The following is a 14,766-nucleotide window of genomic DNA, read 5'->3' as shown; positions in this document are numbered from 1 at the left end:
TTTTTTTTTTTTTCTCGAAACGTGAGTAGGTGAAGTCTATTAGGTGTGGAGAAATGTACTTGTTTCCCTCTTATGTGTTCAGAGATAGAATTTCCTACAATAGAGATTCATTAAATGCTATCTTGAGGTACTGTGTTATGGAATAGATTCATAATAAAATTGTTTTGCTTCTTCCCTGACTAAACTCTCCTCATTAAATAGTGTTCCAGTGAGATTGCCATATGGCCTGCAAGTTCAGTCAGAGCTGAACTGGACCAAAAGAGGCATGCAAGTGATTTGTACCTAATGTAGCTTATGTGCTGCTTCTTTGCCAATAATTAAGCTCAGATCCAACTCGGTCCACCCTTGGAAGGGCAGACTGTACAGGGAGACCCTTGGTGGGGTAGACCTTTTTCAAATGTGACATTCAAGAGAGATTCAGTAATTATACTGGTTCTGGAGAGAGGGGGAGAAAAACGTGAGTGATGTCTTTGAGGAGAGGGATCTCTTTCCCTCACCTGGAGAAATCTGTGAGACCATGGGAGTGAGATCTGAAAGCATATGGTCAAAAGGTTGTTTATAGTAGAAGGTGGAAGGTCAGTGCTGCTATTAGGAAGAGTTGAGAATTTAGAAGCTAACACGAAGAACAAAAGTAACTAAAATGAGAAATGGCCCGAGTTTGCCTGCATAAAAGTATGTTCAGTAAATCATGTCTTTTAATTTTAATGCTCCTCCGCTTGACTCCAATACTCTTGATGACACAGCCAGCCCTGTCCCCATTCTTCGCACTGGCAGCACAGACCACCTCCCCCTTGATTTCCCTAAGTTAATCACACAATATATATAAACAGCTGTTCTCATAGGAGGACCTTCACCTCTTCATCCATTCAACCTCTGCAACCCCGGCCTTACCCCCAAATTCTTACAATAACTGTCTGAAAAGAAGGCTATTTCCTGTGGAGTCTGAGCTCATAACCTTGCCAAGTCACTGGCTTACACGGTGCCCCTAACGTGTCTTTTTTTTTTTTTTTTTTCCCACACTTCTCAAGGAAAATAATAATCATCTCCCCAGGCAGGTTTTGAGTTCCCTAGAAAGCCTCTGCCCTAAATTTGTCAGATGCTGCATTTCTCACCACCAGGAACCCTGAGCCCTTGGGGAGCACCTGGGGGTCAAAGCAACTATTGCTTTTCAGCAGCTGAATAGTTGTCCCAAGCTCTTTAAATAAACAGTCCTAGTTTACCTGTCATCCTACCAAGGGCTGCAAGTGTGTGATTTCTTGGCCTTCGTGTTGTGTTTTGCTCATGAAATCATCCTGGTGGATTCTCAGAGGACAGCTGTTTTCAGTTTCAGCTCTAATTCAGTTCTAGCCCTGAGAACTTAACTCCATTGTCTTTCCTCTTGTATGAGCTCTAGTTGTAGGCTTATGTCTGGTAGGGAACACCCCTGCCTTTCTTCAGAAACCCTAATATTTAAAAAATAGTCTTACAGTATTTTACTCACTAATATATTTTTGTATGAAAATTTAGTGTTTTTATGCTTTCATTTTAATTTGAGAATCACCCTTTCTCTGTGCCATACATGAATTTTACCTAACTTGTCTTCCCCTTTGTCTAATCTGGGTATCCGTGTCCAAGAAACCTAGAGATGATGCTAAATAAATATTCAAACTCAAAATTCATAGTGTGAAGTGTTACGCACTAAATTTTGTGTTGGATTTCGGAATACCAGTTGCTAATTATAAAGTTGAATCATGAAATCCTGCCTGTGTGCGTACAAGCTTTACCCTGATCCCTGAACTGGTACTGGGTGAGTGTATGAGGAATTTCAAAAATGGGAAATTTTAATGCCTTTCCTGAAAGTTCTTATCACCTGTAATTTGTCATTGCAATGAATACATGAGAGATGAGTGGGAAATAATTTAATATAGCCATTCAGAGGCACTCAATGATTTTAATGGTGAGTGAATTCCCTGTGTGGGCTCCGCAGTGTGCGTATCACTTGGGAAAAATACCATTTATACCTCACACTGCTTTTCTAATCTCTGAATTACCACCCGTGAGTGGTTTAGGCATAGGACAGATGAGTATTTTCTTCCCTGTTAATCACTTTGAAAGGCATCATTGCTTTAACTCATCTTTTATAAGTAGCACTCAATTGAAATTTAATTTTAAAGACATAAACTTGGGAAAATAGAGTATTTAATCACCCCAATAAAAGACTAAATATATCTTACCTGATTTGAGCTTAATTTCCATTAAAATAGTAGTGTATTTAAAATTCAGAATAGAATTTAAATAAAATTCAACTGGAATCCCTTTCTAACCTACATATTTGAACTTCATGTAAAAATACTCATATCTAAGAATGACACAGTTACATAAATTCACATTTTTCTATTATCTAGTTAACATATTGCATTGTCCTTAGTCTCCTTTGAAATGGCAAAAAAAAGTATCAAAAATACTTCTTTCACTGATTCTGTCAGTACTTTTCAAATTAAAAGCTGACATTTGGTATTGCCTGGGTGGCTCAGTGGGTTAAATATCTGCCTTCAGCTCAGGTCATGATCTAAGGGTCCTGGGATTGAGTCCCACATTGGGCTTTCTGCTTGGCGGGGAGCCTGCTTCCCCCTCTCTCTCTGCCTGCCTCTCTGCCTACTTGTGTGCTCTCTCTCTCTCTCTCTCTCAAATAAATAAATAAATCTTTTTAAAAAACATAAAGTCTAATTAAATATATAGCAAAAGATGCATGCCACATTTCTAGTAGTATACCTTGCACAGTTATTATTGTTTTTTCTCCTATTAATTTTCAAAGGGAATTCAAGGCCATGAGGGTGCAAAAGGAGAGGTATGTCATATGCTCTCTTTTCAGTCCTTATTGCTTGAGTTTTCAGTGCTGTATAAATCTAGCTATAGGCATCCCAAACAGAAAATGCCTTTCATGTTCTTCAGTTCTTAAATAGTGATTTTCGTAATATGCGGACTCATTGAATTAATTAAGAAATGTTACATATTTGTGAATGTCAATGGTTCTCCTTCTAGATTAAGAGCTAATTTTCTTCTGTCTGTGTTTCAACAAAGAACACTGTGTTTCTGTATTTGTCTCTCTAGAATGCAAACTCTTTGGGAACAGGACTGTGTCATGTTTGCTGTTTCCCTGGCACTAGACGTATTACCTACACAATACGCTCAATGAAGAGAGGATATTTGTGGAGTTGGGTGGATGGGTGGATGGATGGATGAGTAGGCCTTGAATATGACATGAAGTTTCCTTGTATAATGTACATTATATGTACATGTATGTATATAGTCATATGCACATCTCTAAGGAAGTCTTTGATGCAATTTTGCCTTCCGAAACATTTAAATAGAACTTTTAACGGTTTCTTCTGATTTTAGAGAGGTGAAAAGGGAGAGCCTGGTGTCAGAGGTGCCACAGGACCAAAAGGAGAGTCTGGGGTGGACGGCCTAATGGGGCCTGTGGGTCCCCAGGGACAGCGTGGGGAAGCAGGTCCTCAGGGACCTCCAGGACTGGATGGGAAGCCCGTATGTATTCTGCTTCTTCCTTAGTTCTTGCATTTTCATTGCTTTTTACTTGGTATGTACACGTTATAACCCCTAATAATTTGATGCAGGGGAGAGAATTTTCAGAACAGTATATTCGACAAGTTTGCACCGATGTATTAAGAGGTAAGTCTCAAACAGATTTTAATAACTTTAAAATTACTAAAGTGATACAGATTCTTGGTAGAAATTATGAAAGACATAAAATAAGAAAGGACATTTGTAAATCCCTGTTTTTGTCTAGGTGAGTATGCTTATGAAGATGAAAGTTATGTGTACTCTTTTGTAATCGTTTTAATAAAGAAGTTTATCATTATTTCACCATGAATTAAATTTTCTTTTCTAACATAACTCTGAAAACTTAATTCATAAATACAGATGTCTATAATTTACCAGTTTCTTTTTTGGGGTTTGCTTTCACTTTTCCTTCCCATTTTAAGCAATTGCTACAAAAAAATGATGACACAGACCAATGAGTTAAATTCCTAGAAGCAAAATTATTGGTCAACAGATTGACATCTGTATGTTATAAAACATGAGTAAGATGTTACTAATACTCATTTGCCATTTAAATATAAGGGGTGGGACTTCTTTGTTTTTAAGCTCAGCTACCAGTCTTACTTCAGAGTGGAAGAATTCAAAGTTGTGATCATTGCCAGTCTCAACACGGTTCCCCTGGCATTCCTGGACCGCCTGGTCCCATAGGCCCAGAGGGTCCTCGAGGATTTCCTGGTTTGCCGGGAAGAGATGGCATTCCTGGGTTAGTGGGTGCTCCTGGACGTCCAGGTGCCAGAGGATTAAAAGGTACTTCAACTTTATGTGCATAAACAAACGATAAAAAAGGGTATATTTTGTGTTCATTCTCTAAATTAATAGGCATGGGTTCATCTTTGTTTTTAGGATGACAAAAAGCTCTTGTATACCTAAGTCTCTAAATAATTTGTCAACTAGTTAAAAAGCAAGTTTTCTATTATCTTAAAGCAATATTCTAAACTAAAGCAAGGTTGAAGTCCGAAGCTTGTGAAATGACAAATTAGAAAAAGTTGACATTGTACTTAGAGATTTGGACTGAGTTTTTAATAAGAAGGTCTTTAAGTAGTCACAGACACTATTTCCTTTGTTTTGACATCAGTAACTTCTGTTACCTTATTGGAAAGGTTTTTTCCTCTTATAGGAAAAATTAACTTACTAATGGCCCACAGCTTACTTCTCTTTGAATGTTTATATGAAATGTCATTTGATAATACTTTCCTTTTTATTTCCTATTATATGAACAATTTAGATGTTCAATCACAGTGATAAATAAACAACTGTGATTAACAGAAAGGGCTAATAATCCCAAACCATTTTCCTTTTTAATATTTAATCCTTGTTACATCTTTCTAGATCAGTGATAATTTTGGAAATTTTTCCTTCAAAAATTCTGTTTCCCATGAGAAATAATAAATGGCAAGCTGTTTTAAAAGATTTTTCTTTCAATGTGTGTATTAACAAATTTGAAAGAAATGATCCAGGAGGAAGTGATTTTATAGGAAAAGTAAGCATGTTCCTGTCTTTGACACTCTGCAGGTCTACCAGGAAGAAATGGGGCAAAGGGGAACCAAGGGTTTGGGTACCCCGGAGATCAAGGTCCTCCTGGTCCCCCAGGTAAGACTTGCTATATGCTCATAAGTGTACCGTACATTTGGCTTTAAGATGATCACCAACCTATGTCAAAAAATTGAAAATCAAGACATTTGTTTACTTTTTTGAATGAATCACATTCAACACATTGAGCTCTAATTCCTAGATTTTTCTTCCTCTGTCATATTCACAACTCACTTGGGATTTTCTCTTGTTTTTTGTTTGGCAAGCCTTAGAAGACGACTCTGTAGAGTAGTTTTTTACTGGTCTTAGTCACCCATGTTTATCTGGTGTATATCACTGTTCCATCTTTATGATTCTCAAGGAAGCAACGTAACTGAAACAGTGGACTCTTTAAGTCACTCTCAGCTACTGTGTGATTTAACTTTGTGAGGCCTCCATTTCCTCATTTGTGAAATGGTGGTGAGATGGTACGTGCATCATGACATTGGAAAATAACCTGAGTTAATACTTGTAGTGTGTTTGGAATAGTGCATAACAATCATGTTTTCAATTAAATGTGTACTATTATTTTCAAAGACTTTATTTATTTGAGAGAGAGAGAGAGAAGTTGAGAGAGCAGACTCCCTGGTGAGCAAGGAGCCTGATGCAGGGCTCGATCGCAGGAGCCTGAAATCACGACCTGAGCCAAAGTCAGACGTTCAAATGACTGAGCCACCCAGATGGCCCCTGTTATCATTCTAGATGTTATTACCTCAAGAAGCTTTTGGGTGGGTTAAAGGATTCAGCAGTCTTTGTGTAAAATACTTGGAAGTATATCCACAGCTGTAGTTAGTGTTAAATAAATGTTTCTGAGTAGTAGCTGCAGGAATCATTACTCATAGAAAGTACCTCAGACCCCTCTGCTCCATTTCAAAAGCTGAATTATTTTGTTCTTTTGAGTCATCAACTTTTTATTTTATTTTATATATATATTTTTAAAAGATTTTATTTAAATACTTGAGAGAGAGAGAGAGAGAGAGCACAATGAGCACAAGAGATTCAGGGGGCCAAGGGAGAAGCAGACTCTCCGCAGAGCAGGGACCCTGGGATCATGACCTGAGCCAAAGGAAGCCGCTTAACCACTGAGCCACCCAGGCATCCGGAGTCATCAACTTCTTAGAAGGCCAAAACCCTAAGTTAACTCTCCTTCCTTTGAGCATGCTCATTGAACTAATTCTGCAGTGGTTCACAAATGAGAGGTGTTACACCATTGTGTAATTTTGCATGGTAATGAGTGTATTTAGTGTATTTAAATGTGGAAACTCAGAAATGTGTCTAATGGAAATAGTCCTTTCACTGCAAATATGGCACAAAAGTGACATCAGTAAAGTTTTAGCTTACTGGTCTATTCACTTGCTAATTTATAATAATATTGGCAGAAGATACGCTGGAAGGAAGAAATGGGTTTGGGCAACCCACCAATTGAAATGTTAGAATGTTAGCTCTGTGTCTCAATCAGCAGCATGACTGCTGTATTAATAAGCTTAGCCCAGTTTTATAAAAATTGCTGATTATTTTTGGATAGTCCTTTCCCCATGGAAGGTATACAGGATTAGCAAAAGAGTCCCTCCTCTTCTCACATAGGTGCAAATATGTAAAACTTAAATTTTTTTTTTTCAGTTTAAGTTTTTTAACAGAATCAGCTCTGTCATCAAAAACCAAACTCCTCTGTTCATATATTGCTCATGTCCCACCTTAGGTCCAGAGGGTCCTCCTGGAATGAGCAAAGAAGGTCCTCCAGGAGACCCAGGTCTCCCAGGCAAAGATGGAGATCATGGAAAACCCGGAATCCAAGGCCAACCAGGACCCCCCGGCATCTGCGATCCATCACTATGTTTTAGTGTAATTGTCGGAAGAGACCCATTTAGAAAAGGACCAAACTATTAGTGTCTGATGCCTCATTCAGCAACCTAGGCATGGTGCTTTTCTCTTATGGTCTTTTGCATCTCAGGAAGATAACAACAGTAATCCCTTGAAAGAAACTAAAGTACCTCGGTGTTCTTATTATTATTTTTTTTCTTAAGGAAAACTATATAAAAGGTCACATATACTGATTTTAAAGGCTCTGCAGTAATTCAGAGCCTTTAGATTAGTAGCATTAACTAAATCTCAAGGGTTTCTTGTAAGTCCATTTATTTTAATCAAAGTTGAATATTAAAAAACCACCATTGCCTGTTAGCCAGTCAATTTCAGTCACTGTGAAATATTTCACATTCAGCCTCCATGCAGCAGAGTAATTGAGTTCAATTTCATGTCTGTGTGAATTTCATGTTTCATATTTCCTAGCACATGCTTGTCCATTAGCCAAAACACGTGTCTGGTGTCGCTGGAAAGAATATTGGGCTGATACTCAGCTAGGACAGACCGTGTTGCCACACCAGTCATTTACTCCAGTGTCTGTGCTTACTGGGGAGGGACAGTGGACTGACTGGTGGGCATTCAGGGTTTTGAATATCACCTCTCAATGAGGCGAATGTGTTTAAGTACATTTGCAAATCCTTGAATTATGCTAAGAAAGAGTATTGATTACATTGGGCATGGACAAAATTGTTGTTAAAAACATGTTAAAAACATGTCAGAAAAAAAGTTTCATTATACCTGGTCAGTATGTTCCAAGGAAATGCAGTTTTTGGAATTCTAAAAAGACTTCATTCTTCACATTTGCTTAGTAATTGGAACGTCTGTTGTATGCCTTCATTTTCCATTCCACTTATTTTATGTGTATGTTCCTATATGTTAACTTTCATTTGTAGCAAAGCTAATGGGAATAAATGCTCTAGTTGAAAGGGAAGGTAACTCTACAGCTCCTAGTATGTCTTGATATTTTTAGCAGACATTAAAATATTATGGACAGTCTTTGTGTACTGTACTTACTGCTTTTGTAAGGAACATATTTGAGATATTTCATTCTAATCGTGCTCTATATTTTGTTACATGCTTGTTATTCAAAGTATAATAAAGTTTTGTACAGGCCTGTTTGCAGTGGTTTCTTTTTTATATATAATTTTAACTGAGAGTTGAGTATAGTATGATGTCCCATGGTCATTTATTCAATAGATATACTTTATTGAGTTATTTACTTTATTCTTTATGAACTTGTTCATCTGAAATAAGAACTTAGAAATTCAGTTGCTGTGCTACTCACATAAAGAGGGGCACAACCTGCTTCCTGGCCCAGGAATGGTTGTTGATCAGTGTTCAGCTTAACTGACATGTCATTCTACCACTCTGGTGAGGACCTCAGGGGAGACTGATGTTCGTAACGTTCAGTAGCAGAGTTAGTGCAAGGCTTGTTTTGTGTTGTTTTTGCTTTTGTTGTTGAAGTAGAGTTGACACCCAGTGTTCCATTAGTTTCAGGTGTACAACATCATGATTCTATACGTTATGCTGTGCTCACCACAAGGGGGGCTCCCATTGGTCACCCTACGATGCTATTACAGTACTATTGGCTATATTCCCTATGCTGTGCCTTTAATCGGTGCGACTTACTCATTCCATAACTGGAAGCCTGGATCTCCTACTCTCCTTCACCCATTCTTCCCATCCTCCTATCCATCTCCCCTCTAGCAACTATCAGCCTGTTCTCTGTAATTATGGGTATGTTTCTGCTTTCTGTTTGTTTTTTAGATGCCACACGTAAATGAAGCCATATGGTATTTGTTGTTCTCTGTCTGTTCACTTAGCATAATATTCTCTAGGCCCATCCATGTTGTTGCAGATGACAAGCTTTCATTCTTTTCTTTTTCATGGCCGGGTAATATTCCATTGTATATATGTACACCACAACTTCTTGATCCCTTCATTTGTCAGCGGATGTTTGGGCTGCTTCCATAATTTTGTCATCGTAAATAATGCTGCAGTAAACATCGGGGTGCATATGTCTTTTTGAATTAGTGTTTTTGTTTTCCGTGGGTGAATATCCAATAGTGAAATCATTGGATCATACAGTATTTCTATTTTTAATTTTTTGAGGAATCTGCATACTATTTTGTACAGTGGCTGCACGAGTATACATTCCCACCAATAGTATAGAGGGGTACCTTTTCTCCGCATTCTTGCCAACACATATTTTTTGTTTGTTTGTTTGTTTGTTTGTTTGTATTGGTTTGGTTTTTTAACTTTTATGTTCCAGCCATAGCATAAGGCTGGTTTTGTTGTTCTATCTCTAGCAAAGCCCTGGGTATCTGCTTACACCTAACCCCCAGCTAATTATGACAATATCTGTTAAGACAGTGGTAAAGGAGTGGAACAGGGTAGTAAATATCACCATTCATTCAACCACTATGTGGCCATTAAGTGGCAGGTAGGGTGCCAAGGATAAAATGGTAATATAGTGGCACTTTCTGGCCTGAGGTTGCTCTTGTGTAATGAGATGCAGGTAAGTAAACAGGTAATTCCAACACAGTCATTCTAAGAAAGGAGAAAATGCTATGGACTACATTGTGTATCACCTAAATTCATATGTAGAAGCCTTAACTCCCCTGTGACCATATTTGGAAACAGGGTTTATGGATGGCAATGCAGGTTAAATGAGGTCGTAAGGGTAGGGTACTAATCCTATAGCACCGATGGCCTTATAAGAAGAACAAGAGGGAAGTCTCTCTCTTTCTACATGCATACAGGAAGGGTCCTGGGAGCACATAGAGATAGGATGACCGTCAACAAGCCAGGAAGGAAGCCCACCTTGATCTCGGACTTCCAGTCTCCAGAATTGTGAGAAAATCACTTTCTGTTGTTTAAGCCTGCCAGTCTTATGCTGCCATAACAAAATAGTATTTTGTTATTTGCTGCCCAAGCTCATAGGAAAGAGGTGAGGGTAGGGAAAACTTCTCTAAAGCAAGCAAAGATTAGAAACTGAGATTTGAAAGGCTAGGAGGCATTAGCATAACCAAGTCATGTCAAGATAATGAAAACAAGCAAATGCTGGGGGAGTTAGAAAAACGTGGAGAATTCAGAGAGTAAAACCTGTGAAAAATAAACCATGTTACTTTTAGTATCCTTACTTTAATATTGCAAGGTGAAATATTTCTGTAATATATCGTGGTATATGTTTTGTCCTAATGTATTTATCCGTTGGACAAATTTGAGATTAACTGTTTTACACTGACTTTCACAAATAAGCAGGTGAATGAGTTTGTTCTGCATTATAATGGTGTGTCAGCACCCTGTTACAGGCAAAGCCCTTTTATTGTCATTACAGAAGCATAGCTTCTGTAGTGGGTTTGCCTGGGTTCAACCCCCCCACCTTAGTTTTCCAGTGAGTCTTCAGAAAATTTATCTAGTTCTTCATGCCAAGATTTCTTCATATGTTAAATGGAGAATATTAATAGTACTTACCTAATAGTAAGAATGAGTATTTTGAGGATTAAAAGAGATGAAATGAAAAATTACTTCATGGAATAAAGTCTGCTAATTTACCAGAACCATACAAATAATGTGAGGTTAGCAATCTTTTGATGAAATTTTAGCTAGTCAAAAGATTTTGTATCTGTGTAACTCAAACTGTTAAAACTGATTAATCTGCCTCATTGCAATTCAGAATGAAACTCTCAGTCTGAAGGGTAAAAATAATTCTCAGTAAAAGCTGTCCACCAGATTTTGGCCATCTTGGTCAAAAATGTAAAGTGGGAACAATTGAGGGGAAAAACCCAACAAACCCTGGGGGGTTATAGTTTTGGGGTGTTTTATCTGTATTTTATTAATTCTGTATTTTTATGAGCTCTTTTTTCCCTAGTTCTTAGAACTTCACCAGGTAATTATTTAATTTTCATCATGAGGAAATTTTTAATTGAGGTGGAAATGAAAAAAAAAAATCATTCTTTAATCCCCAGTAGAGGGCAGCAAAATACATATATCTGCTCATACAGAACCAAGCCATGATAAACAATCACTACATATATTTAACGTGAAAATTTTCTCAGTTTTGCAAGCTTGGTTAGATTTATATCCTCAAAACTGTGCTTCCAAAGAAGAAAAAAATTATTACATTTTTGTAAATTGAACTCCTAAACCAGTTAATGAAGCTCTTTATATCCGATGTATTGCTTATCTGTTTTATCTTTGTATGATACAGGTCATCTAATTAAAGTGCTCTGGCTTGGAGCTTTGATTATAACTTCAGTCTGATAACTCTGTTGTCAAAGGAGAGGCTTGAAGCTCAGACTTGGTTTTTCTCAGTTACAGATCTGGCCAACTGGCTGGTGTTTTAGCTTTTTTGTGCCCAGGGCAGACAGCTGCCCTTAGCACTATCTAGAGTTTACAGGTGGGTAAACCACACATCCCAGAATCGTGGAACAGTAGATTTTATAAAATGTCAGCACAAGAGATGATCAGTACTGTGACTAAAGCATTAAGAGCCTACTCTCCAAGGACTGTGGGACATGATGGGTAGCACAAAAGGGAAACTTCAATTAAAAGTTTGTCCAATTAAAAGTAACTTTGGGGTGGCTGGGTGATGGACATTGGGGAGGATATGTGCTATGGGGAGTGCTGTGAATTGTGTAAGACTGATATTCACAGACCTGTACTCCTGAAACAAATAATACATTATACATTAATAAAAAAAAAAAAAAGTAAGGGAAAAGACCAGAAATCAGCCCATAATTTAGTTAAATTGAGCTGTAAATGTTTCTCCAGAATGTCTCAACAAAACCTTATCTTAAAAGGTATGTAGAAAAATTATATTTTGCTTCAAGGAACACATTTGAAATAAAGAACATCGCTGTTTCTATTCACTAAATTATTTTTGTGTTCCGCCTTTCTAAAAGTAGGTTTTCACAAAGGAACTTTGAATAAGCAGACTTTAAAAGTCCCATATTGGTGTCCTAGATGAAAAGGACCCTTTGAAATCGCTGACTGGAGGATCCTATCTGGAGAACTGAAACACAGTGATAGTGTTTTTCCATCATGTCCCCAGATTGGTTAACATTTCAAAATAATATGAAAAATATTAAATTTGAAAAGTGTCTATGGATCTTACAAAGTGAAATTCAAAGTAAAATTTTGAAATAAGGCATTTTGACAACAAAAAAGGTAGAGTCCTGTGACATGTGATATTGGACGGATCTGATAATTACCCTGAATTTGTTTTCTTATCTCTGAAACAAAGGGTTTAAATTACTGTGTTTTTTTGACCTGGGCTGTACATCACAATCACCTAGGCAACTTTAAAAAAGTTTCCTTACTTTGGCTTTATGGATAGATTCTGGTGTAATTGGTTTGTCTTCCAAGCAGAGGCAGGAGATGTACAGAGGCCCGGGGCCAGAGTAGAAGTAAGTCTCTATTTGTGGGTTTTAGAAGGCTGATGGTAGAAGGTGGCAAAAGATAAAGGTGGAGATATTGGGAATGGGAAAAGGGATGGAGAGGGAAGGAGAGGATATTACAGTGTCTTGCAGGATTTTAAGGATGAAATAGCGGGAAGAGATTTGCATTGCAGAAGGATCACTCTAACAAGAGTGAGAGTGGATGAAACCAGGCAGGACTGGAAGTGGAGAAGCTAAGTAAATGCCAACACCATGGCACTGAGGATAAAGGTGAAGATAAAAGAAGATAAGACAGAAGCAGAGGGGATGGGAAAATAAAAGGCCATTAATTTATTCTACGGTAATCACGGATAACTTCCAGAATGCACCCAGTAACACCAAGAAAGTGAGGTCTTGCTGGTACAGTGCGAGTTAGGGTATGAACCAAACTTTCCAGACTTCCACTTGGCTGTTGACATAGGCCAAGCTTGTGTGTAGAGCTCGAGCTGCATCTTCTAGGGGCCTCTCTTGCAAGCGTTGGGAAGGTTAGCCTGAGAACCATGGTCTAGAATGTGAATGGAAAGGTATTTGTTTCAGGCTTCCACTGGGGCAAAACATGCCAGCCTGTTTCTGATACTGGCTCTGACTGTGACAAGAAGTCTCCACACTTATGTGTTATTCATACCAGCCTTTCACTGACAACGGGAGTAAAAACTCTGTTTTTCTTTTCTCTCTGATGCCTCAGGATTCCAGAAAAGGTGACTTGTGCTGTGACCCTTTAGGAACATCTGATGTTATAACTGCTGTGGCATGGTGTCTACTGGTTTGACATTATTTCAAAGTGGCATGGTGTCTACTGGTTTGACATAATTTCAAATCCATGTGTTGATGACAAAGACCAAAAGAAAATGCAGTTGATTTTAGAAGTAAAGTTTTGATGAAGTAGACTGGGTCAGGGTGTTTCATCTCATCTGTTGTCATTGATAAGCATTCAGGAGCTCAATTGCTGAGGGCCCCACTGGGGTTTACCAATAAAAAACATATAAAGGTACAACTGTGGCCAAGGGACTTGTAGACTATAAAAAGTGTTTGTGAGGACTTCCTGAGATCATTTAGTCCAGGTAAGGTGACCGCTGATCTAAATAGTTCACCCAAGAGCTTAGGGCCATTAGCTACCACTGCAGTAAAGATGACTGTCTTAGTAGTGCAGAAAACCATAGAGCACTTCTTTTGCCCATCAACACTGGCGTCATCATTGCCTAGCAATGTGCTCTAGCAACAGGGGACTTTTACTCTGCGCATCAATACTGGTGCCATCATTCCCTAGCAATGTGCTCTAGCAACTTTTTGAGGTGACAGCTGCACATAAGTTCTCGGTTGGTTAAGCCGGCTCACTCAAGCACTAACTCCTACAAGGGTCGACCTCAACTAAATGTAGGCTTTATTCTTTTCACCTCCCCTTACGTGGGACAACAGTGCCATTAACCTGTCATTGGTTTGAAGTAGGTTATTTCTTCATTGGCTCTTGAAGGGACATTACCCTATATGCTATGGGCTGTGGAATTTCTGCAGTGAACTTGTGTTAAATAAACTGCTGGCAAAGACAAACTCAGTCTCAGAATTAATTTGCTGCCTCAAAGCAAAACATGTGGATGCTAAGGTAGAGGGGCCTATTTGATGAGGAGCTGAAAGTCTATGAAATAGATGTCATCTTGTCTGGAAATGCTCCATAAATCAACAGAGCTGATTAGATAAAATGTTGTACTCCAGTCTCCCCAGGTCATCTGCAGTCAGCCTAAATTCTAGAAGGAAACACCTTGCGGAGAAAAAAGCCCTGAAACCAGAAATGGGAAATGGAAGTTTTTAGAGCCAAATCCCAGCAATTGTTAATGATTGCCTGGAGGAAAGCAAAATCTAATTTAGATGTGATTTTCCTTGCCTTCGGCTGATGTGGTAAGGTCAAGGGAGTTGGGGAGTAGACAAAGGAGTATCTGAGCATGTGGGTTGGATTTAGAGGGAAATCAATTTGAAACCGTGGTTTTTTGTTTTTTGTTTTTCCATCTCTGACCTCTCTTAGGGACTTTTCAGAAACAGACTTGAATTCTGTAAACTTGAATAATACCTTTATTAATCTTAGAATTAACTCTATGAACTATGAATTTTATGCTTTCTGCATATTAAACGCAGGTGCAGATTTTTCACAGTTACATAGGATTTAGAACAGTAATGACTCAATCCTAAATTCTTCTGTCTCCAAGACAAGGCCATGTTCCATCATATTGTCCACTCCTATGAGAATTAAAAACTAAATTGTTAGAAGTGTTTTACTCACCTGTTTATTTTAACTGATTTCCCC

General features: G+C 38.2%; 1 protein-coding gene across 4 annotated transcripts in view; it reads left to right on the top strand.

The window, feature by feature from the left end:
* The window catches only part of COL21A1 (collagen type XXI alpha 1 chain), a 181,860-nt gene extending 173,713 nt beyond the window's left edge, over positions 1–8,147 (top strand). For 3 of the 4 annotated variants that reach the window (XM_059178292.1, XM_059178293.1, XM_059178295.1), the window contains 6 exons: positions 2,795–2,827; positions 3,379–3,525; positions 3,615–3,669; positions 4,147–4,347; positions 5,113–5,190; positions 6,869–8,147. In XM_059178292.1, the coding sequence (XP_059034275.1) occupies positions 2,795–2,827; positions 3,379–3,525; positions 3,615–3,669; positions 4,147–4,347; positions 5,113–5,190; positions 6,869–7,056 (702 nt within the window). In that variant the 3' untranslated portion in view covers positions 7,057–8,147. The remainder of the gene's footprint in view (positions 1–2,794; positions 2,828–3,378; positions 3,526–3,614; positions 3,670–4,146; positions 4,348–5,112; positions 5,191–6,868) is intronic. The other variant, XM_059178294.1, reaches the window with a different exon arrangement.
* The last annotated feature ends 6,619 nt before the right edge of the window (positions 8,148–14,766 follow it).

Source organism: Mustela lutreola, chromosome 6, assembly GCF_030435805.1.
Source record: "Mustela lutreola isolate mMusLut2 chromosome 6, mMusLut2.pri, whole genome shotgun sequence".
Classification (NCBI taxonomy): domain Eukaryota; kingdom Metazoa; phylum Chordata; class Mammalia; order Carnivora; family Mustelidae; genus Mustela; species Mustela lutreola.
This window is presented reverse-complemented; position numbering and strand designations above follow the sequence as displayed.